General features: G+C 40.5%; 6 protein-coding genes across 9 annotated transcripts; 3 read left to right on the top strand and 3 right to left on the bottom strand.

The window, feature by feature from the left end:
- The first annotated feature begins 463 nt into the window (after positions 1 to 463).
- Positions 464 to 5,264, top strand: LOC105287817 (protein shuttle craft). Its single transcript, XM_011353613.3, has 9 exons — positions 464 to 1,755; positions 1,847 to 2,020; positions 2,118 to 2,504; positions 2,646 to 2,927; positions 2,993 to 3,283; positions 3,367 to 3,830; positions 4,005 to 4,535; positions 4,614 to 4,720; positions 4,805 to 5,264. Exons 1-9 carry the CDS (start codon positions 498 to 500, stop codon positions 4,905 to 4,907), a joined length of 3,597 nt encoding a protein of 1,198 aa, XP_011351915.1. The 5' UTR covers positions 464 to 497; the 3' UTR covers positions 4,908 to 5,264.
- Positions 5,265 to 5,378: 114 nt separating this feature from the next.
- Positions 5,379 to 11,562, bottom strand: LOC105287815. Its single transcript, XM_011353611.3, has 10 exons — positions 11,439 to 11,562; positions 11,275 to 11,337; positions 10,712 to 10,925; positions 10,417 to 10,627; positions 10,070 to 10,334; positions 9,817 to 9,975; positions 9,126 to 9,737; positions 8,582 to 9,006; positions 8,286 to 8,493; positions 5,379 to 8,127 (listed from the first exon to the last, which is right to left on the bottom strand). Exons 2-10 carry the CDS (start codon positions 11,300 to 11,302, stop codon positions 7,898 to 7,900), a joined length of 2,352 nt encoding a protein of 783 aa, XP_011351913.2. The 5' UTR covers positions 11,303 to 11,337; positions 11,439 to 11,562; the 3' UTR covers positions 5,379 to 7,897.
- A 914-nt stretch (positions 11,563 to 12,476) lies between these two features.
- On the bottom strand, positions 12,477 to 13,368 carry LOC105287814 (transmembrane protein 203). The gene has a single exon (XM_011353608.3). The coding sequence runs from the start codon at positions 13,331 to 13,333 to the stop codon at positions 12,851 to 12,853; it is 483 nt and encodes a 160-aa protein (XP_011351910.2). The 5' UTR covers positions 13,334 to 13,368; the 3' UTR covers positions 12,477 to 12,850.
- On the bottom strand, positions 13,297 to 14,968 carry LOC105287813 (ribonuclease P protein subunit p20). Of its 4 annotated transcripts, none has more exons than XM_020034415.2 (4): positions 14,847 to 14,968; positions 13,852 to 14,188; positions 13,556 to 13,724; positions 13,297 to 13,494 (listed from the first exon to the last, which is right to left on the bottom strand). In XM_020034415.2, exons 2-4 carry the CDS (start codon positions 14,050 to 14,052, stop codon positions 13,373 to 13,375), a joined length of 492 nt encoding a protein of 163 aa, XP_019889974.1. In that variant the 5' UTR covers positions 14,053 to 14,188; positions 14,847 to 14,968; the 3' UTR covers positions 13,297 to 13,372. The 4 variants fall into 4 exon arrangements, with proteins under 4 accessions (XP_019889974.1, XP_019889976.1, XP_019889975.1 ...); XM_020034417.2 differs by having other exon boundaries at positions 13,852 to 14,038; XM_020034416.1 differs by having other exon boundaries at positions 13,852 to 14,090; positions 14,847 to 14,936.
- Positions 14,969 to 15,072: 104 nt separating this feature from the next.
- Positions 15,073 to 17,227, top strand: LOC105287811 (cleavage stimulation factor subunit 1). The gene is made up of 4 exons (XM_011353606.3): positions 15,073 to 15,202; positions 15,439 to 16,342; positions 16,453 to 16,546; positions 16,649 to 17,227. The coding sequence occupies exons 1-4, from the start codon at positions 15,132 to 15,134 to the stop codon at positions 16,891 to 16,893; spliced, it is 1,314 nt and encodes a 437-aa protein (XP_011351908.1). The 5' UTR covers positions 15,073 to 15,131; the 3' UTR covers positions 16,894 to 17,227.
- Positions 17,228 to 17,868: 641 nt separating this feature from the next.
- Positions 17,869 to 22,517, top strand: LOC105287810 (uncharacterized protein DDB_G0285917). The gene is made up of 4 exons (XM_011353605.3): positions 17,869 to 18,059; positions 19,050 to 19,157; positions 19,765 to 20,356; positions 20,562 to 22,517. Exons 1-3 carry the CDS (start codon positions 18,003 to 18,005, stop codon positions 20,329 to 20,331), a joined length of 732 nt encoding a protein of 243 aa, XP_011351907.1. The 5' UTR covers positions 17,869 to 18,002; the 3' UTR covers positions 20,332 to 20,356; positions 20,562 to 22,517.
- Positions 22,518 to 23,133: the final 616 nt, after the last annotated feature.

Genomic DNA, 23,133 nt, shown 5'->3' with positions numbered 1-23,133 from the left:
TAGAGAAAATTCTTTTTGGCGATTGCATCGATGTGAGCAATTGAGCATCATTCTATCTTCGTCGCTCACTGAGTAGTGCTGATAGTTGGCCACACTGTATATGACGATGGCTAAAAAGAAAAGAGTACAGAGAGGAGTCGAGAGCATTGGAAGTAGTTAACCGTTTTGTGAAAAAAAGAATCAATAAACCGATATAGGAAAGAAGCTAGAACAACAGGATACGAATAATCGAGGAATTAGGATCAAACGAAATTGTGTCAGGCAACTTGGAACAGACCGGAAACACAATTTGCTATTGCAAAATCAAAAAGGAAGAAGAATAAATTTGCAACCCCACCAACTGTGATATTGACCGCTGCTCCGTCTTTTTTTCTTCACTCCAATCTCGACGGATAAGAATCTCGCACGCTTATCAGAACTTGAACGGTCTCCGTTGAATTGCGAGTGTCATCATATCGCCTGGTATTGCGTGAATTTCGCATTACTGTGCAATCGCGATGGCCACCTGGGACGGCTCGTATGCGGAGGATCCCAGTTACCTCGTGTATTCCGATCAGAGTATGTCCGACAAGACCACCGCGGGAAATTGGCCACACTTTGCAGGGAATCCCGCGTATCTGCCAAACGCTTCCGCAACGCTCGGGAGAAATTATTATCCGGCAGCCGGCGGAGGCCGGCACTTATACGGGCAGAACAACGGATCCGTTTCTGCTCTGAGGAATCAGGTTGCTGCGGACGGTGTTCTACCGTCGATGCCATCGACCATGGTACCTGTAAGAAACCCCTATCAGGAACACATACTGCCAAGCACCGCGTCTGTGAACAGCCCGTCAGATGGTTTGCAATATTCAGCAAACAGTATCGCCTCAACTTCGCATAGCGCATCGTTTTTCCATGGTAATAATCAGAAAGCAAAGTACAGGAAAAGAAGAACGACCAATAGTAAGCACACGCTGTCAGCGGAAGGTGACAGCGTCAGATCCGATATAGTGGAGAACTCGAAATTACATGCTACAGCCAACGAATTTGTGCCAAACAACGTTAAGTTTAAGAGGGATAAATTTAGTAAGTGGAATGGTCGCAGCAATGCACCGGGAAATAGCTTTAACGCCTCCGCGCAAGCTTTTCGATCGAAATCATTCGCGATGAATGCGTCTCTACTGGATAATAGATACAAAAATGAGAGCTATTTCAATAATAGGAGAGATGGGAATTACAAACAGAGGAACTCACAGCAGAGTATGCAAGCACTGCCAAGATCTAGTTACAATGATAGGTCGTATAATAAATTTCAGAACGGCAAATATCACAATAGGAAACATCAATCTGATGTGTCCTCTGTAGGGGATGCTCACACGTCTACGACTGAGCTTGGTGTTTCAGCTGCATCGAATAGTCAGCAAACTAAGGCCTCTATTGAGGAGTTCCAGAAGGATGATTCATCTCTAAACACAGAAATGAGTACAAATAGAGAGGTATTCACCGGCGAGAATAATGATCCAGATAATGCATCGCTGTTGAAAGTCGACACACAACGAAGTAGATCTAAACGATTCAATACTGCTAACTCACTGAATTATTCCAAAAGCGATTTTTATGATGACCAATCAGAGTCTAGATATAATAAAACCATGAGATATCCGCGTAGAAGAAATGAAGCGAATACAAGTAAGGAAAAACTGGACAACTGGAGGGATAAAAAGGAGAATAAGGACACAGCGCAAGGGAAGAGTCTGAGCAAGAAATACGAAATTGGTATACTTATACGATCCACTAGGAAACTGATTAGATTATGTTGTTTTGTATACAATAAAACTATATAATTAGATTATTATGCTTGTGACAGATGACGACGCGAGTCAAAGGGAGAGATTAATGGAGCAGCTGAACAGGGGAATACTGGAGTGCTTAGTTTGTTACGAGCACATCAAGCATACCGACTACGTCTGGTCCTGTAGCAACTGCTACCACGTATTGCACTTAAAGTGTATTAAAAAGTGGGCCAAGTCGTCACAAAGCGGTGAGTAACATCGCTCCTACGTCATAAATAAAAATAAAATCTCATTTATTTATTTATATTTATCTCTCATTTATCTATTTTATTTATCTCTCGTTAGACCACAGTTGGAAATGCCCGGCCTGTCGTTACGTCAGTTTCCTCGTACCCGAGGATTACTTCTGCTTCTGCGGCAAGGCAAAAATGCCGGAATGGAATCGCAGGGACGCGGCGCACTCGTGCGGCGAGATCTGCGGTCGCAATCTGTCCAAGAACTGTACGCATAAATGTACCCTGCTTTGCCACCCTGGCTCTTGTCCACAGTGCGTGGCGATGGTGACGAAATATTGTGGTTGTGGAAGAACCTCGAGGATGTTGCTGTGTAGCACGCACCAATTGCTGTCGTGCGACTCGGTATGCGGGAAAGATCTGTCATGCGGCGAGCACTCTTGTCAAAAAACATGCCATCAGGGAGAGTGCGAACCCTGCGACAAAACTGTGCAACAAAGTAATATTTGCATTCTTAGGCTTTTATTAAGATTTTTATTAAGACTTTTATTAAGATAATTTTTTAACTAAAATATTTACTGAGACATATAATTTTAGTCGTTATAATACGACTGTAATAGTTTCTTTTCGTTTTGTTTAGTCTGTTTCTGCGGTAACAAGACTCAAGAGGTACCATGTCGGATCAATGTCGCGGATACGTATTCTTGCGACAGTGTTTGTAACAAGCTGTTGGATTGCGGGAAGCATAATTGTCAGAAGATCTGCCATCCGGAGTCCTGCGAGCCGTGCTCGTTAACACCCGAGAGGATCATAACGTGCTGTTGCGGTCAAACGGAGTTAACGGAAAAGAGAGACAGTTGTTTAGACCCGATACCAACTTGCGAGAAAATCTGCTCGAAGAGGCTGAAGTGCGGTCAACCTAGTGAGTATCTCACAAATAGCGCACTGCCTATAAACAACGTGTCCTAACAATATTTACTCGCGCAGGTAATCCGCACATCTGCAAGGCGCCGTGCCACGTGGGCGAGTGCCCGGACTGCGACTTGAGCACCGACGTGAAGTGCCGATGCGGTAACATGGACCGCGAGATCGCCTGCCGGGACCTGACCAGCAAGGCGGACGACGCGCGCTGCGAGAAGCGCTGCAAGAAGAAGAGATCCTGCGGCAAGCACAATTGCAACCAGTTGTGCTGCATCGATATCGAGCACATTTGCCCGTTGCCGTGCTCGAAGACGTTGAACTGCGGCCGGCACAAGTGCCAGGACAGGTGTCACATGGGTGAGCGCGTTGTTCCGCTTGCGGCAGCCACGCATAGTCGAGTCGACGGAAGAATATTGAACGAATATTTTTCTCCCCGGCAGGAAGGTGTCTACCCTGCTGGCAGAGCAGCTTCGACGAGCTGTACTGCGAGTGCGGCGCCGAGGTGATTTATCCGCCGGTAGCGTGCGGTACGAGGAGGCCCGCTTGCTTCCGGCCGTGCTCGCGCCAGCACTCCTGCGATCACGAGGTATTGCACAACTGTCACAGCGAGCCTACGTGTCCACCTTGCAGCGTGCTCACTCAGAGGTGGTGCCACGGTAAACACGAGCTTAGGAAGGCCGTACCGTGCCACGTGAAGGAGATCTCGTGTGGTTTGCCGTGCAACAAGCCTCTCACGTGCGGACGGCACAAGTGCATCACGATGTGCCATGCAGGTGCCTGCGAGAAGCCTGGGCAACAGTGCGTGCAGCCTTGCACCACCACGAGGGAGCTGTGTGGACACATCTGTGCCGCACCGTGCCATGAAGGCAGCTGCCCGGACACGCCGTGCAAAGAAATGGTCAAGGTAGGAAGGAACCAACAAATTTTGATCGCTTCGGGAAATAGCAATAAATTATCTTAACTGTTTTTATATTAATATTAATTATTAACTAATTGTTAATACTAATTATTTCCTTTCCAATGACAGAAATTATATTTAAAGGTACACTATAATAACTATATCATGCTTAATTCGCAGGTCACGTGTCAGTGTGGACACAGAACAATGAGTCGCGTTTGCGCCGACAACGCGAGGGAGTATCAAAGAATAGCGAGCAACATACTGGCCAGTAAAATGGCCGATATGCAGCTCGGACATTCCGTCGACTTGGAGGAAGTGTTCGGGCAAGGCGCGAGAAAGCAAAATCAGCTGAAGACCTTGGAATGTAACGATGAGTGCAAGACGATCGAGAGGAACAGGCGACTCGCGTTGGGATTGCAGATCGTCAATCCGGATCTGAGCGGCAAGCTATTGCCCAGATACAGCGATTACATGAAACAATGGGCCAAGAAAGATCCGCACTTCTGCCAGGTGGTGCACGACAAGCTCACGGAATTGGTGCAGCTGGCAAAAACGTCGAAGCAGAAATCGCGAAGTTACTCGTTCGACGTCATGAACAGGGACAAGCGCCATTTCGTGCACGAATCGTGTCAGCATTTCGGCTGTGAGAGTCAGGCGTACGACGAGGAACCGAAGAGAAACGTCGTCGCCACTGCCGTGAAGGATAAGGTAAAATTGTTCAATATTAACGTTAAAATTGTTGAATATGCAAAACGTTTTGTTGACTCTCGAACAAATATGTTATAGTGTTGGCTACCGAGCTACAGTTTATTGGAAATGGTGCAGCGGGAGAAAGGGCAAAGAAAAGTTCCAGGACCGGTACTCAACACTTCTAAGAGAAATAGTTCCACAAAGTAGGGCATTTACTTGCTAAACATAAATATATATAAATATATAAAGCGTTATATAAATTTTATATAAATAATTGCGTGTTGCAGGACTGTTCTTTCATTACCCGTGAAACAGAATCAGCAATCGTTACCGTCGTCGTCAAGCGCGAAGGCGCCTGAGAAGGAGATAGATTATTTTGATTATCGATAAATTACTGGATCTTGATTAGCAAAATACACAGTTGTATAATGGTTATATGTATAGAGAATGTTGTAAGAGCTTATATGTACATTTAAAAAGACTTATGTATATACATACATACATACTGTAATTATACAATTGTGATTTTGTAGAAATGCATCAATCATTCTTAACGTGTTCTTCAATTACATGAGTCAAATTGGCCATATAAAAAATTCGTTATATAAAATTTTAATATAATAACATTTGCATTGCATTTATAAAACATTTTGATGGATTCTTGCTAGAAAGGATATTATTTTAGTGTAACCCAGGAGCATCTAAGATATATTCTTGTTAAAATAGATACGAAGGTGGCACGACAAATTGTTCTTTCTTTCTTAACCACCTCAAAAATCCGAACCCCAAACTAATATTCTCCATTAGTACGTTAAGCACAAGTGTGTGCAGAGATTTTTGTTTACATTCAGAGAAGACGTGTTATAATTAATTTCTTTTTATTTCTACACAATTCTCTTTCCAACAAACCTTTTACATAGTTATTGATTATATCTTGATATCTCTTAAATATATATATATGATAATCTGGTAAGTCTAATTAATGATAAAGCAATAAATAATATAGTGGAATTCTACTACTCTTGAAAGCTACGTTATTACAGGAGAAATTTATCTATCGCATATATTTATAATGTAGATATATAAAGTATCTAAAAATCAACAGATAGAATAAAGAGATATTCTTATTCTACATAACATTATTTCTGTTTGGTCAGAAGTATATTGCTAAGGATCAATATCAGTGTTGCATAGGTGCTACATAGAATGATTATCTTTTATATTCTTGGACGAGGTGTTTCAAAAATATTTCCAAGAATTTCAGACATTTTTGTTTGCAATTCATTAATAATCAGTTGTGGCAATCAACCTTGATTGAATTTATGTATAATATATAATTCACAGCGTCATTATATATATATAGGTAAGTATATATATTTAATTACCAAATAGTCATGTTATAAGAAATTATTCTAATTCAGATGCAATAGAGAAGCTCTATTGAAAACTTTAATAATACATATCTTATATACCTCGTCTCTCCCCTTCTTCTGTTCTCTCTATTTATAATTATCAGATCTGCGATAATATTATGATCTCAGTAAAAATAGCGGTTATATATATTATATAATTTCAGAGTCCTTAATTTGATTAAAACGATGTTGTTTTTTATTGTACATCCAATTGTATATAAATATTTTTATCTATATAATGTATAGTTTTGTAGAAGATCTCTTGTTAGAATAATAAGACTTTGTATCTCTTGTAAACATTTAAAATAGTCAACACGAGTATTTGGCACATGAAACATCGATAATATATATTTTAGACTACTACGACTTTTGTTATATATAACTATGAATTTCAAACAAATAGTTATTGAGACCTTTTATGCTCCTGTAAGTATTACTACTAGATTTCTCACTTGTTTGTTTTTACAATAAGGATTAACAGAATGATCATATATAAACAAAAAACTAACATATTATAATTAACATATACAGATATGTGTATGCGCGTGCGCACACGTATATGTAAGAGGTACGTGTTTATAATAAAAAGGTATAAAAATATCGAATTCTTGCATACCAAGATATTACGAGTAAATTAATAAAAAGGTACATGCAATCTCCTGTATGTGTGAATACAACACTTTCCGATCGTAATTTTGTACAAAAGAGATTTGAAAAAAAATATATTATCTCGAAACATATAAATTAAGAGATTAAAACATATAAACGCAGGTATATGTAAACACTTTGAAAATAAAGCAAGGATAATACTGATTATATTCTAATTATAAAAAAACATGAAAAAGAAAATATGTGGAACGCAACTGCGACGCTTTTGTTTTTATCATAAACTCACTTTTTTACAGTCTTTTGTCTCACGGAATATAGTGTTATTAAGCTTACATAAGCGTAAAATGGCCTCCTATTCTAAACACATAAATATGTATCACATGTAGGATCACAACACTGTTACAAATTCCACTTGCAGATAAGTCATCTATGTATTATCAATCATCGCGATAAATTTTGTTGAACATTTAGTAGTAGGGCACTTTGAGAATTTGGGTTTATACTTTTACTTTTACTCTAAGCATTGGTGCGGTTGACACATAGTATAAACGCGTTATTCCACGTGTTATCAGTAAAAGTTATCAACTATATGTTCTAACGTTTCCGCTATGTACAATCTGTTGCTTTTTCTTTTTCCTCGTTTTGCTTTCGAAAATATTCCTTTGGATTATATGAGTTAAAAAATGATATACATTTGTTGTCAACAGCAAAAAAATATATATGTATATTATATGTATGTATCTTTCTGAGGATGACGGAACACAGTAATAATCACTAAATTAATCCACCAGTCAACTAATCTAATTTGAAAAATAGATGTCTGCTTTTTTCGTGAGTATATGTGCTTCGAGTGAACACTTTGTGTCAAAAGTGATTTTTAGAAATGCTACTTGGCTATTGTACTTGCTATGAGACATCATCCAAACACGCATTCCTTGTTTAAAATGTATGCTGAGCTATTGCTGTTTTCATGTATAACGTATTACGAGATTTTCTCATACGTTGATAACGATACCTTTGCACGCATGATTAAAATTATTACCAAAATTATTCCCCTTTATGATGATAATACGTCCGAAATAAATGCCGTTTTATTTCATATATAAAGATAACATTTAATTCTTTTTTTTTCAAATAAAAGTAAGTTACTTTCGACAAACGTTGAAGGGAATAACGAACGTAAATGTATCAGGAGTGATATGCTTACGTATGTAGATCCTGATATTTAAAATGATAAAGGCGTTATCACAAAAAGTCTTGATTGTATGAGAGAACAGCACTAAAATCTAGCGAAGGAAGTGAGAAGAATATTCATTTGGCATCTTGAATTTTTCAATCACGATTCAATGGACTATTGCTTTATATGTATGGATTATTTCCCCGTTTCACGCGCGGGGAATAATTGGGATAACCACTTAAGTATTGATGCCGCGGACTTATTGACGGCTGCTTAGTTATACTCGCCATAGCGTAGCCCATTGCCAGTTCAAATGCCCTGTACAGCGTTTGATACAGCAACCACGGCCATGGCTTGGGGTATTGCGTCGCTACTGGTTCCGTACCATACGGTACAGTTTCAGCAAACAGTCCTATAAATCGATTAATTACATTATCATTGTTTTAGTACGCTTAGGAAGGTATCAGTAAAATTTTCGAATTTTTAATTTATTGAAAAAAATTATTTATTAAAAAAAAATAAGCACCTCACTCTTTTTAATTTATTTGTTATTACTTCATCGTGACGTACCATATGGTCCAAAAATACGAAAGGCATCCGTGAAGCACAGGATGATCCCCAGAATCGCAGTGGCGCGCGTTACGTTCAATACTCGTTTCACTTGAGATTTCCTGGCAGCCGCGGTGTCCGTCTCCGGTATGTGCAGTGGTGTGTCGGATTTCGCTCGATTCACGTAAGCAATGTGATTTAGTATTGAATGGAGAGTAAAATCCGTACCCTGCACACATATAAATACGTATAAAGTGTCTAGTCTAGGTGTTATATAAAAATCTAGATTCTATAGAAGAACAATCTAGGCAGTATACCATAAGCCTTGCTTCATTCGTGGTATTTTCGGGAAGCAAATTGGTCTCTGCCGTAATGTTTTCTGGATCCTCCATACTCTTGTCGTTCCACGACAAATTTTTCTTGCGCACTTTTACCTCCTCGTCCTTCCCCTTGGATTTCTCGTTCATCAGTGCCGCCTTCTCGCTGCAATCGGGTTGATCCGAGTCCGATTCGGACTTCTCCTGCCCTCCTTCCGTCTTCACAGGTACAGGTACAGGTACTATACTTTGAAAGTGCGTGGGACTTCTGTCCAGAGTTCTGATACTAATGTCGCTACTCCGGCGATTTATAACTAACGGCTTGATGTGAACGAATTCGGAGTTACGGCGGTAGGTGCTCTCGGAGTTTCTGCGCGAGTCCGGCCTAGTTACGAAGGTACCGATGTCGGAATTACGTCTTGAACCTGAAATATCATTAAAGCGACATGGAGATCAAGCTAATCCTTTTTTATAAAAAAATAAGTATATTTTTATTTAATGAAAATATTTTTATTTTTAATCATTATATTTTAGCAATCTTTACCTGTGGGGCTAAGATCCAAAACCCTGGGCAATCTGGACTGCTCCTCAGTTGGCAGCATTCTTCTGGGCGTTCTATTGCCGAAGTCACTATTCCTCCTCAGCTTAGTGGCGAACTGCGAGCTGCGGTTCTTCTCGCGGGTGAAATCGGAGCACCGTCTCAGCTCCCTGGTACTTCCCGTCGGAGTGATACTTTCCGAGAACCGTCGCGATGTGCCGTCGGGCGAGCGACTTCTTTCGACCTCTCGTATCCTCGTGTGCCTGGGGCTGCCCTCCGTCACGCGTTTACACTCCGTCATCGAGGCGTCGTCCTCCTCGTTCACAAATCTGACGCTGCACTCCGAGTTTCTGCGTGACGATTTATTGGACGCGTCGCTGCTTCGTCGGCTGCCCACGGAACTTCTACGACTCGGACTCGACACCGTTATAATTGGCAAGTTGACCGTCGACGGCGTAGGAGTGGGTGGTCTCACATAGACTTCCGGTACTGCCGACTTCTGTTCCTGCGCCGGTGACTGCACGGTACACGTGGGTATTATCACTACGCTATGGATTTCCTTCACTTGCGCTGGTTCCTCCACTTTACACACCTTGGCGGTAGTTGTGATACGCAATTCTGAAATCGTATCCCGGATATGAAGTATATGTAAAACGCTTCAGAGAAATAACAAGTAAAACGATATTCCGTTCGTTACCTTCTTCAGCGAGTGCCCCTTCCGCGGATTTGCTTATGTTTGCAGGCTCACTCTCCTCCGCGCCCTTCATCTTGGGGCCAAGTAAAGTAGGTACCAGCGCGGCAGCAACCGAGGTCGCCAGGTTGCTGTAAGGTGCCAGCATCGCCAGTTGCATGATACCTGAGGATCGTAGATAAACTTGAAGCTGATGTATGCTGCGAAGCGCACGATTATTATATACATAATATGCAAAAGTCAAAAATCGACAGCGGACCTTTCTGATGTACGTTGGAATTGTCCCGTGTCAGCATGCTGCTCGGCATAGTTCGCAGCAAGTGATCGACTTTGTAAGCCGCGTGTAGGAACGCCAAGTACAAAAGAATACTCCATACGAGGAATATTGCTTGGACCACGTATCTCGCCATGTAACAATTATGAGAAGACAGAGTGATATTGCTGGCAATGATGAAGAAGAAGTGGGCCGTTATAATAAGACTGAGGCAAGACTCCTTTTGTATCTTCTCTGGACCAAATTTCAGCTGAAAGTCCGCCACGCCACCAGCTTAGAATTATGCGTAATTCATCAGAAATATATATCTCAGTGATTGGTGGCAAGTATACCTTCGTCAGTTGCAGGAAAGCCAATTGTATCAGACAAAAGGCAGACGTGATGCACGGATATCCGATGTCCCATGTGATCGATCCGATGATTTTGGGCATCGTCTCCTTCAGATTGTATGGGTCTATGAATAAGCAGGCGGCTCTCGACGCTCCGAGTAAACATAAAAATATATTAATCGTAGACATATACGGCCGGCTTGATATGAGTGACCTATAAAGAATAATATTAAAACGGTAAAAATGTAAATCCTTATTAATTGTTGTTACGTATATATACAACGATATACAAGGATACCTTAAATTTAGAATAGAGAAGAAGGTATAAAACCCAAGTACAAAGAAGAGACATGCAATGCCATAGGTGTGTAGTAGGAACATCCATCTCAAGTCTTGTTGTACTGAACTCCATGATGGAGCGGTGACCAGTGATTTATCTAAGATCGCAGAATTCGACGAGTTTGATACACAAGTTTGCCCCGTGACCGGTGCCGAAGTTGTTGCATTTATACCTGGAGAGATAGAACATCAAATATATAGAAGAGAGAACAACGTGCGCGCGCGCGCGTGTGTGTATTGCTCTAAGCGCTTGTAAAAGATTTACATAATACAAAACACAGCTATATATGTATATATATATCTAGGCAATTTATATATATATATGTATGTATGTATTGCATTGTTTATTGCGGCTTACAACTTGCTATTTAAATCTGCACCGTACATACTACCCTGAAATGCTTCACTTTAGCAAGAAATATATACATATATATGGTTAATCTTGCGTTTTACAAAAATGGCACTCGTTCTGCTGTCCTATATAAACTAAAAATTCGGATAAAGGGAGTATAAAACACTGACCACGAGTCAAATTAGCCAGCCTATCCATAATCCCTTGATATGTCCACAGCACATCACTGAATCCTGCAGTTAGTAGTCAACTTTATGATAGGCAACATTAATGTGTCGCATTTAAAGCACGTTCTGCGAGCTCGCGAAAATGTGATAGCAGCAACAGGCTTTACCTATAGAGTGACTTGATTCACACACCCCTTCTCAGCGAATACAACCACTGTCTCCCTTCAGTTAGGATTATTGATCTTGGTTGAAGAGGATTGGAGGGGACACACATGCCCACACAAAGACACCAGGCCTGTTAGACAGTTGTTTATCTTTAGAGTTTAAATGGAGCAGTGTTAAATTTATCGAAGTATGTTACGTTATAATTCACAGGCCTGTTATTTTTGTAAAAAGGAACTTATTTGTTTCAGTTCCTACCAATATTGTCTAAGAAGTATAAGTTCGAGATATGTTGCCTAAGAGAATGCTGGAAAAATGTTAAAAATAGTTTATTAATATGTATCCGAGAGAGATATCGAACTTTGAATTATATATCAAATAATTATATGTTGGGTTGACCGGAAAGTCCGCGCGGATATTTTTAGCCAAATTCAAACGCAAAATTTTATATTCTTATTATTATTATCTCTAAATCTGTTAATTCGTAATATAAAGTTTTGCGTTACCGGAAAGCCTGTGCGGGTTTTTTAGCAAAACTTTCAAACAAAACTCTACTAATTCTTAGTGGAAAGTTTTACGTTACTGGAAAGCCTGTGCGAATTTTGTAGCACACTTCAAATGCAAAACTTTGTAATTCTTAATATTATTTTTTAATTCGTAATACAGAGTTTTGCATTTGAAATGCGCTAAAAAACGTTCGCGCACATACTTTTCGGTCAACTCAATATTATTTGCAATTGTACCATTTTATATATGATGCAGTCCTCTAAATAAAAAAATTTGCTATTAGCAAAATTGATTTATTTAGGATAATAAATAAATTAAAGATTATAAATTATCTCTGGTCTCACAAAAAAAGAGGATCTCGAGATAATACTCATTATTACCTCAAGATCTATGTATCTTGTGTACCTTAATCCATGATTATATTACAAAATAAATAACTTTTAGTTTTAATTAATTATAGATGATATACGAGATATTAATGGCACTGATATGCAGATATACAATAGGTCTAAAATAAATATTTATAGAATATATTACTTGTTAACGTATAATTATATTATCTTAATTAATAATCTTATATTACATTTGTCATCTTCTAAAAAAATTCTCTGAGAAACACGTTTATTAAAATCATATCATATGTATAATATACATATCTCTACCAAATCTCAACAATAAATCAACTTATGCTAGGTAGGAAATAAAACTATTAACCGACGTTCATAGAGAGACAAAATATTTTCTAAGCATTTTCTTTAATCTAGATAATATAAGTTTGACAAAATGTATGTATGTGATATATACAACTACCATATGTTACATATAAAAAAAATGATATAATACGTATATATATATACATATAACTGTTTTGGAAGATCTATTGTACAGTAAGAAACAACTGTCTGCTTGTTCAATGTAGCTGACAAGCTCTAACCGCGATCAGCTGCAGGAGAATGAATACGGGACTCAAAACTTCCGAGTATTCTAGCGTACTCTGCCCAGAGAGTTTTTTACACAGGAGATATTTAAAGACAAAGACTAGAAGTAACGACACCAGACTCCATAGCGCGCGCAGGATCCCCATTTTGATCATTCCTTCCATGTACATTCTTATAAAAATAATAGCGCAAAAGTATGTGTTCAAGCCATCAGCTACAAAGAGCGGCGAAAATACGGCCCACCATCCCGACGTCCCCAAGAAGTAATTGTCATCTAACTTTAGAGCTAGTAATATGGTGAAAATCGTTAGGGAAACTAAATTGATCCATATCTCAAATATTGTTAAGCCTAACCAGTGAACCAGCTCATTCAATGAAAAAATCATAGTAAAAATAATATGGCTTAGCACCAGCAGTATTACGATATTATAGTTTAAATAATAATCCTGTTGCATACAGTCTTATCATCCAAAGACATTGTGAAATCAGCTGATTCACCTCAATTTGGGTAGCGATAATGTTCTAAAGACTCGTATATGTACAGCAGAGTTCTGTCTGCCGCTTACTTTCTCGCCTGCATCATCGGACGCCTTCAATTTATCTGCAAATAATAGATCTGCAATTAAAACTTTTCCTACTAATTTGTAGAAACGTGCACGTGAAAAAGGTGTACCTACCTTCTGAAGTTTCGGTGGAAGTTTTAATATCAAGTTCTAAAGTACCATAATGGAGCTCCTGCAGTTGCAAAGCTAAATTGCACGCTTTGTACACAGCAGCTCCGCGACCATGAACAGTCAACTGCGACGCGCCTTTGTCGAACAATTTTTCACACCTGTACAACTGTCCCTTCAAAATATTTAGATAATTAAACAAAATGTAACAAAATTTCCAAGCAATCGTGTATTGGTCTCTTGACTAAAGCATGTGCAATTCTTGCGCGGAGATGTAGAGGTTATGGTTTCCAGAGCGATACCTTGAAATTGGTTTTGTTGTTCACGTATATGTCCTTGTCGCTTTTTCTTAATTTGAAGGGTTTCCCCTCTTCCAGAACGTTTTTAGCCTTATCCGACGCTAAGGTTTTCCCATTTCTGCGGGACAGGCTTTTCTGTTTGGAAACAGGTTCGCTCAAATTCAGATTGTTGTCCACCTCCATGGCCGTCCTTTGACATTTCATGCAGATCGTTTCGCATGACTCTAGTCGCTAATAGCGCGCTACGATTGGTCATAATTGTAATCGGAAATGCCGAGCACGCCAATGAAAATAGTATTTCCAAATCGTGAGCCAATCTCAGGCATGTGCAATTGTGCATCTTAATAAATATATAGCGGTTATGATCCACGGTCCAGCAAACAGTTGGATAATGAAGAACTTGTGAAGTTGAAATATTACATATATTCGAAATATATCACATGATAGGCAAACTATGAAACTATTTACTATTTATTTTATTAGCTATTTTTCTATTAATTCCTATATCTGGATTTCATATATTGAACATTATGTTTAATCCATACAAATTTTAACGAAGAATTTTTATATCGCAGAAAAATTGTAGAATACAATTTTACAAACATTATCGTTATCTACATTGAGACAATTAACTGATTTCACAAAACGCAAAAAAAGTACTTATTTTAAAATATAGAGAAACTCAAATTAATCAAACTAGTACAGAGTGAAAAACATATTTTTATAACATTATTAAAAATTAAAACTACTGATGTCAATGGAAAAGAGAAAGAGAATTGTTGTTAGATGAATATTGAAAAAGAATTCAATAGTAATTATATCTCAGGATTTCGAGCTCAAAATAATAATAATAAACAATTATTTTACATTATTTAAATTTGTTAAATGTCAATTGATTTTTGTTGGTTAAAAATCGGCGAAAATCGACATGGTCAAATTCCTTAAAATATGATGGCCGCCTTTTCATTATATATATTTTTTGGGCGTCGATTACTCACGTTTACAAAATCATTATCAGATGATTTTTAGATGCGCACGCAGGTACCGCGTGGTAGGGTTTGTCTCCTGACTGCAGGAACGCTGCAATGAAGTGAAACGAAACGAAACGCGGTGCGTAAACCGGAGTAAACGTGATTGGTGAGCCAGTGACAACAACGCGACATAACCTAGAAAAGAGTGTGAAAGCATCGATTGATGGGCAGTTTACGGTACGTTCGACGGTTCTAGCAAAGATCAGCAACATTCAGTCACCTTCAGGAAACACGAGCCAGAGCCAGAGCGCGATGAAGGAACCGGAAGTGGATCCGAAGAACATAATAAAGAGCAGAGATCTGCTCTACAGGCTGATGATCAGGTTGTTTATAATCGTCTTTTTCGCACGTGCTTTACTGAATTTTGTTTCTTGACATTAATGCCCTCGTATAATGCACGATATCTTTATTCATACGCATACTTGTGGTCATAACGATTTGCGATTGTAGCTTCAGCAGCAGATAAGAAAAAGTAGGACGAGCAATGGGTCATCGCTCTTCATATTTTAAGTTGCATTATTTTGTGTCTTAATTTAGTAAGTTATGCCGAACGTTTCAGTCAGCTGTTCTACGACGGTCATCAGACGCTAGCCGTACAGCTGTCCAATATGATCCAGGCAGAGCCACCATGCCCACCATCAGATCGACTGTTGCACCTGATGTTGATCGGTATCGCTCAGGAACCAGATCGCTCCAAGAAGGATAACAGTAACAACCTGTCAACCTTCGCGTCGAGCTTCGACAACACCTTAGGACCTGGATTAGACTTGGAATTCGAAACGGAGACTCAGACCCAGGCTCCAGAACCCGCGCAATACGAGACCGCATACGTCACGTCGCACAAAGGGAATTGCAGGGCAGGAGCCTTCTCGGCGGATGGACAGTTGATTGCCACCGGCTCTGTAGACGCTTCGATCAAGATCTTGGACGTGGACAGAATGCTCGCCAAGTCCGCGCCCGACGAAATGGCACCTGGGGATCAGACCGGCGGCCATCCAGTTATAAGAACTTTGTACGATCATTTGGAGGAAGTGACATGCCTGGAGTTCCATCCCAGAGAACCCATACTCGTGTCCGGTAGTCGTGACTTTTCCGTCAAGCTGTTCGACTTCAGTAAAGCCAGTGTGAAGAAAGCATTCAGGACCATCACAGACGCGGATCAAATTCGGTGTCTGTCGTTCCACCCAACCGGTGATTTCCTCATAGTCGGCACCAACCATCCAGTAGTTAGGTTGTACGACGTAAATACTGCGCAATGCTTCGTGTGCAGTATACCAGGTCACCAGCATACAGCCGGGATAACGAGCATCAAGTATTCATCGGACGCAAAAACTTACGCCTCGGCGGGAAAGGACGGCAGCATTAAGCTCTGGGACGGTGTGTCCAATCGATGTATAAACACCTTCGTCAAAGCACACGACGGTTATGAGGTGTGCTCGGTGAGCTTCACGAGGAATGGCAAGGTATAGTGATCCTTCCGGTGGTAGCGTTGCAAGATTAGCTGTAAATTACGGAGAAAATTGTAGATTTACTTTTGAGTGGCATTTAATAATCGTATAATTTTGAATTCCAGTATTTGCTCTCTTCAGGGAAAGATTCCCTGATCAAGTTGTGGGAATTATCCACTAGCAGATGCTTAATAGCATATACGGGTGCTGGAACTACAGGTAAAGGCTTATAAATGCGTATTTGAAATTTATTTGCTACGATGTATCTCTCGCTGTTGCTACGATAATGCTGCATGCGACTGACTATACTACTTCGTTCAGGCAAACAGGAACACAAGGCACAGGCGATATTTAATCATACCGAGGACTACGTGATGTTCCCCGACGAAGCCACGACTTCGCTGTGCGCCTGGAATTCTCGGAATGCGTCAAGAAAGCAATTGCTATCGCTGGGACATAACGGTCCTGTGAGGCTGATCGTGCACTCGCCAACCGCCCCCGCGTTTCTCACGTGCAGCGACGATTTCAGGGCGAGATTCTGGTTCCGAAGAATGCCGACGCACTAACGGCCTAACTGTTTCACTGTCGAAGTCAAAAAGTTGAAGGACACTAACTGGAAAACGTATTTTCCATAAATATTTATTTCACGAACTGCAATTATAAGATGCAAACGCGTTAAAAATGGACGCGAATTCAAAGAAGTTTAAGAGAAAAAGAAAACAAAATCGAGTCCATTATGTGTCGATAATGCAATTACGAGAGAAAAAGAGGGAGAGAGTTGAAATTAGGTTTTATGTATACATGTGTGCGATTTTTTACCATGTAAATTCTAAGTACCAAATTTCCTCTTACATTTATATTTTATCTATATAGAATATTACAAATAATGTAAGATATCAATTCCAAGAGTTATATATTTTATGAAGCGCGACCAAGCATGAAAATTTTCATTTTTGTTGCAAAAAGGCTAACTATAACTGATACAGTACTGAACAGACGGAATCTGTTATATAAAAATATCTTGAAGACAGGTAAGTACAATAAGTGCATCGTGGGTCAGTTCAATACGATATGCGTTGAGGAAAACATTTTCTAAATTTCGTTTAGTATCAAATACTGAAAAGCTGTAAACAAGGAGAAAACTAAAGCATAACAGTGTTAGTGAGTGGTGTAACTGATTCAAAATTACACAAATTCCTATTTCTGCGGTAGTATTCTGCACTGGAATTCGTATTTTATATTATTTGCAAAAGCAATTACGAATAAGAAAGTAAACCGACGTGATTCATTATTTAAAATAATGTGTGGAGAGAATTTATATATACACTTGACTTGAGGTTAAGTAATTTTCAGAAACACGAATCGCATTATTTTACGTCTCCGCGAGATTTATCTTTCGCAGTAACATAAATTTAAGAAATTCAATGCGTACGTAGATGCAGAATACTACCGTTGATAGGAATCTGGATCGTGTGTGCGTCGCTACGCGCGTAGTTGGCCGCACGAACGCGAGACGGCGCTCGAACTCCCGCTCTGAGGTTTGACGAGGGGTCACGTGACCCACGCTAACCGCCATCTTTCCTTATCGTATAAACAGTGCGACCGGGCGCAGCGCGAATTCTCGTCGTAGAATCGTGGATTTCCCAGTGTTTTTGAGTGATTTGCGCACGAAGAGATGTCCGACACCAAGACAGAGACCAAGAGCGACAACAACGTCGAGGATACGTCCAAGGTAAGCGGGCGACAGATACGTCGGGCAAACCGTCAAGCCGAGTTTTCATGCCGTGAGCGGCGTGTGTGCGGCGGGGGCTCCCCCCTGCGCAAATACCGAAGCCGCGTAGGAAACGCTCGTTCTCCTCGTGGATTCCGGATACCTGGGGGACGACCGGGCCCGGCGTACGCGCGTACGCTGCGACGCGGCGGCACGACGCGGCCGCGCCATGTGGTGCCGCGCGTCAGGCGACGGCGCCGCGCGCCTCCGCGCCGTGACCAGCCGCCCGCCCGCTCATCTGATCGTTCGCTCGGTGATTTTTCGAAGCTGCGCCGTACGTGTGCACGCATGCACGTCCTCCCTCGCCGTCGGCAAACATGGTGGAGATGCCTTTTTTTTCTATCTCCGCCGAACTCTCGCGCGCAGTCGGCGGGGGCTCGCCTCTCGGATATCTCTCTCTCTCGTTCGTTCGCACGCCTTCTGCGCGATGCTGCGCGAAAAGGCGGGAAATCATCGCCGCTGGCTCGCGGCGTCGCAGCAGGAACGCGTAGCCGCGTGATGGCCGTCGTCAATGCGAACGCCGCGTCCACGTCCGCGACGTGCCACCACCGCAACCGCTGTCGCCGTCGACGGCCCAGCGGGAGCCGCGCGCGAGGTGCGGACGTTAGAAGCGACGGGAGCTGGCGTACGTCAAAATGGCGGGAAACTTGAACGAAAAGAGGCTCTCGCCGGGCACAGTTCAACGGTCCCCGATAATCTTATCATGCGAGCGCAATTATCGTATCGCGCTGTGCCGTGAGCCCGTCGCTCGCTTCTTTTTAACTCTCAAATGATCTCGAGACGTCGGCCTGCCTAACAGGCGTACGCTTCCCGCTGAATAGGTATGCATGCGCAATATATACACGCACACACACACAGTGCACGCTGCTATGCAATCCGTGTGTGTATGTGTGTGTGCACGTATGCAGTATCTACGTATGAAAGCGAGTGAATAGGAACTTGGTTTTGCAGGAACAGTCGACGGAGGAGAAGCCGACTCCGACGAAAAACAAACGAAGCGGCACCAAGAGGCTCTCCACCCTCGAAAGGACTGCCCAGGAAGGTGAAGCGATCCTAAAGGTACGTCTCTCGGAAAGTCGCGAGGTAATCTGAAACAGGAAAAACATTCGGGGTCAGATCGGACCGGCTTATCGTGCGCTCCAAAATCTCTGTCGAGTCTCGTTTGGTCAAGGTCCTCCTATCCCTCCCCTCCGCCGAATTATTTCCCTCCATTTTAGCCATCGTCGTCGTCGATTTTACTTGCTGCTTACGTGAGCGCAAAGGACATGGAGAGTGGGGGGCGCTGTAGGAGAAAAGTGGGAGTAGAGTAACAAACTCGGGGGGGATAGGGAGAACCAATCGTTGCACAGGCGCCAATTTCAAAGTGCTTTTTCTATATTTCTCGTGTTAAGATATTGTTAAAAAAGTTTCGAAAAAATGTAGGAAGAACAAGTAGCAGGTAAAATCCCGCAAATATGAGAGAAAAGGAGAAATGAATTGTACGTTGTTGGACTGTACGTAATAACTACAAGGAACATGTTTGTATATTTTACAATTTGATGTATTGAATTTCTTGGAAGGAGGAACGTTTATTTAACGTATATCTTAAATAATTAAATTAAATAGTACTACGTCTATCTTAAATAATATATTTCTTTATTTTAATATGTTCTTGGCATGATTACAGGGCATGAACAAATCCGTTGGCGAGGTAGAAGGTAGAAGACGCACCCGCAGTTCAGCCAGAGGCCTAACTTCGACGACGCCAGTGCCATCGCCACCCAAAAAAGAAAAGAGAGAAACATCGACGAGGGGCACCGGTGGCCGCGGGCGCGGACGTCCGAAGAGGCAAGAGAAAAACAATGAAAACAACACGGACGAGGAGACATCCAACAACAAAAATGAGAAGCACATGGAAGAGGAGTCTACAAAGATGGAAGTAGACGAGGAGAAAGAGGAGAAGGAGAGCAAGACGATAGAGAACGAGGACAAGAAGGCGGAGGGGGTGGATAGTAAAGACGCTGAAAAAACGTCCGAGATCAACTCCAAGGAGGAAAAAGTGACGGAGGAATCCGAAAACGTGGACGAAGCTAAGAGCACCGCTCCCAGCGAAGAGAAGAAACAGGAGGAGGTGAAAGACAGCTCGGACTCGAGTCAAGATGCAACAGACACAGCAGCGGAAGCGCCGCCCTTATCTTCATCGGAGTCCCAAAATCCCTCCAATGCTGTCACTACCGAGGAAAATAAGGAATAACTTCGCCTTTTACCATCTCTTTTACGTAAGTATTTATTACGTTCGTGCAGCTGAACAAATTCGTTCCGTCGTCGAGTCGAGACTGCAAATCTCTTTTCCTGAAATAAACTTAAATATATTTTTACCATCATTAATTTTGACCTACGAAAAATTTATATATCGAATGCTTAGCATACAATAATAATGATGTATGGCCAATTTATATTAACATAAAATCTGTTTTACTATAGGAGATATCAAGGCGGCGCACATATTGGGGTCACACAAATCCGGTCCCCTTCGTCTATTTTAACTAATTAACACCTTCTTGTCGATCGTTGCTTCAACCAGCGCACTAGTTTCGCTTTTACTTTGACACGCTTCCGTACAACGAAAGCTGTCGAAAGGCATAATAAAGATTCCCAAAAGACGTTATTAGAGCCCGTTGCATCGTCGTGAATTAACTCTAATCGTCTGTGCAACTTCTATAAATTTCCCAGTTTTTCAGTGTCTTTTGGACCTTTGCGCTGTTCAAGCCATCATTACGCTTCCGCGTTGTATTTTTTTTTACTGCACTACAAATTTAAACCCTAATTAAAGCCTAAAGATCTTTTTACCATGATATATTCATTGACAGATATTATTTCCGTTAGCGTTACTACTTCGTGTGTTATTCTATATATATATATCATATATCTATACATATATATATATATATATATATAATATATAATATATATGTATGTATATGTATCATGTACATTTTAATATTTTACTCTCGTTGTTTTACTTTCGTAAAAATCCTTTCGTCGCGCTGGTTAGTTAGCGATAAGCAACGCGAGGTGTAGAGCATACGTTGTTCATGTACAATGATAATATTATTGTAAAATATATTTAATATGGACTTATATAGAGAGAAAAGTTGTTTTCAAATCAGAGCTGACATCCAGGTCCTGTAATATAATGCCTACGATTCAGATCTGATGTGGAAGTAGCTGGAAGATTAATTCGTACATAGTAAATTACTGTAATACCTTTATCGTATATAAATAGTGACTGAATGAAATGGAATATATGAGAATTATGGTGAAATGATTTCTCTTTTTCATGGATTTAAGCGAAAATAAAATTTCTGAGAAACGCGCCGCAGCGTTATCTGTTGTTTTCCTCCCTCAAGTACAAGTGTCTACTAATGACTTTCTACCGTTGTCGTTATTACTTTTGCCGCCGAGCAAACTAACAACTCCGATTATATACGTTCTTTCTCTATACCTAAAAATGAGCCATTTGAATGGAAATTTTTCACTGTCCCATCATTTGCTGCAACTTGGCGTTGCGAGGTCTTTTAGCAACCCTTGACATCCGATTTTGATTATTAGTCCAATATTAAATATGTTAATATTATTGTGTATTTGAACTGTGTTGTGTGAGTGTACAGATAGATTATACGATTGACGATGCACTATATCTAGAGGAGTTCGCACGGTTGATGAGACACCAATAGTACCACGCGAGTCTAACACAGCATGTTTTACTATGTAAATGTGTGCAATGAAGAGAGAGATTCCCCGTGGACACGCGTGGACGCGTTTCAGTTTTGGACTCGCGGGGATCTCGCAATGAAAATTCAAACTATGTATTATGCGATGAAGGATTTCCTGGCCTCTAATGCCAAATCAGTTCTTTCTTTACATCAAGTCGTTCCGGCACGAGAGTATAGTATAACTATAAGTATTTCCTTGTGCACTTCCGAAGGATTTTTATCAGACCTGTATGTTAATGAAGAGACGTAGGATATATCATTCCAATTCTTCTTTCTCCATTATTTACATCGAGATAAATATTCGAGTATGTCCATTCTGAGATTTTCGATTGTAAATAGTAAAAGATCAAGTGTAATATACGTGTAAATAATTTACCACTAAGCTTCGTGTATCACACTGGACCTTTTCTTGATTACCTTGCGAAATCTCAGTTCTTAGAGTGCCTCTAGCGTTAGCACGTTGTACGATAAACGAACATAGAAAGATCCGCCGATTAAAAAAAAAAAATCAAAACCAGACCCTGTAACAAGTTTCGTTAGCTGTATTTGCTTTTAAGATGTATCGTAGGAGTAATCTTTTCTTTTTCGCATACATATATGGGGGAGATTATTGTACGGTTCGATATTAGAATTTCTATGAAATATACGCTGATGTAAGAGAATACTCAGTTTGACAATTAACTGCAAAATTATTTTCCATACCAAATTTTATTATTATTTAAACAACAGGACTTTCAGTTCTCTAATGGCGCTTTCGTAGATTTATTCAGGATTTATTGTAGATTTAATCGGGACATCATTTAAGGTGTGTCAGAAACATAAAGATGTGCTTACATGAATGTCTTCTATAAATTTAAATAAATTTCTAATGATGTATCTTCCGATTGATCGTCTACACAATTTCTGCCGCGCGCGAACACACATTAATCTTTGTCTACATTAAGATATATATATATATATATATATATATATATATAAATATTATACCCCTGAGACAGCTTCTTGTACAACCTCATAGTGTCCTCTCGTCATCATAATTACCTCTTTGTGTTTGTTATTCTTTTTCAAACTAAATGTATAAGTTTGCTATATAAAAAAAATTGCATAAGTCAAATTTGTGAATAACATTTGTACAAATGAAAATATCTGCGCTGTGGTTCTCTAAACTTTTAACATAAACGGGAACGTGCGACAATTATATCGTTGTGCTATCTCAAACATCTGTAACGAGCAATTATGCTTCTCTAATCAAGTTCACAAGAATGCTCCTGCTTGATGAA

Source organism: Ooceraea biroi, chromosome 8, assembly GCF_003672135.1.
Source record: "Ooceraea biroi isolate clonal line C1 chromosome 8, Obir_v5.4, whole genome shotgun sequence".
Classification (NCBI taxonomy): domain Eukaryota; kingdom Metazoa; phylum Arthropoda; class Insecta; order Hymenoptera; family Formicidae; genus Ooceraea; species Ooceraea biroi.
This window is presented reverse-complemented; position numbering and strand designations above follow the sequence as displayed.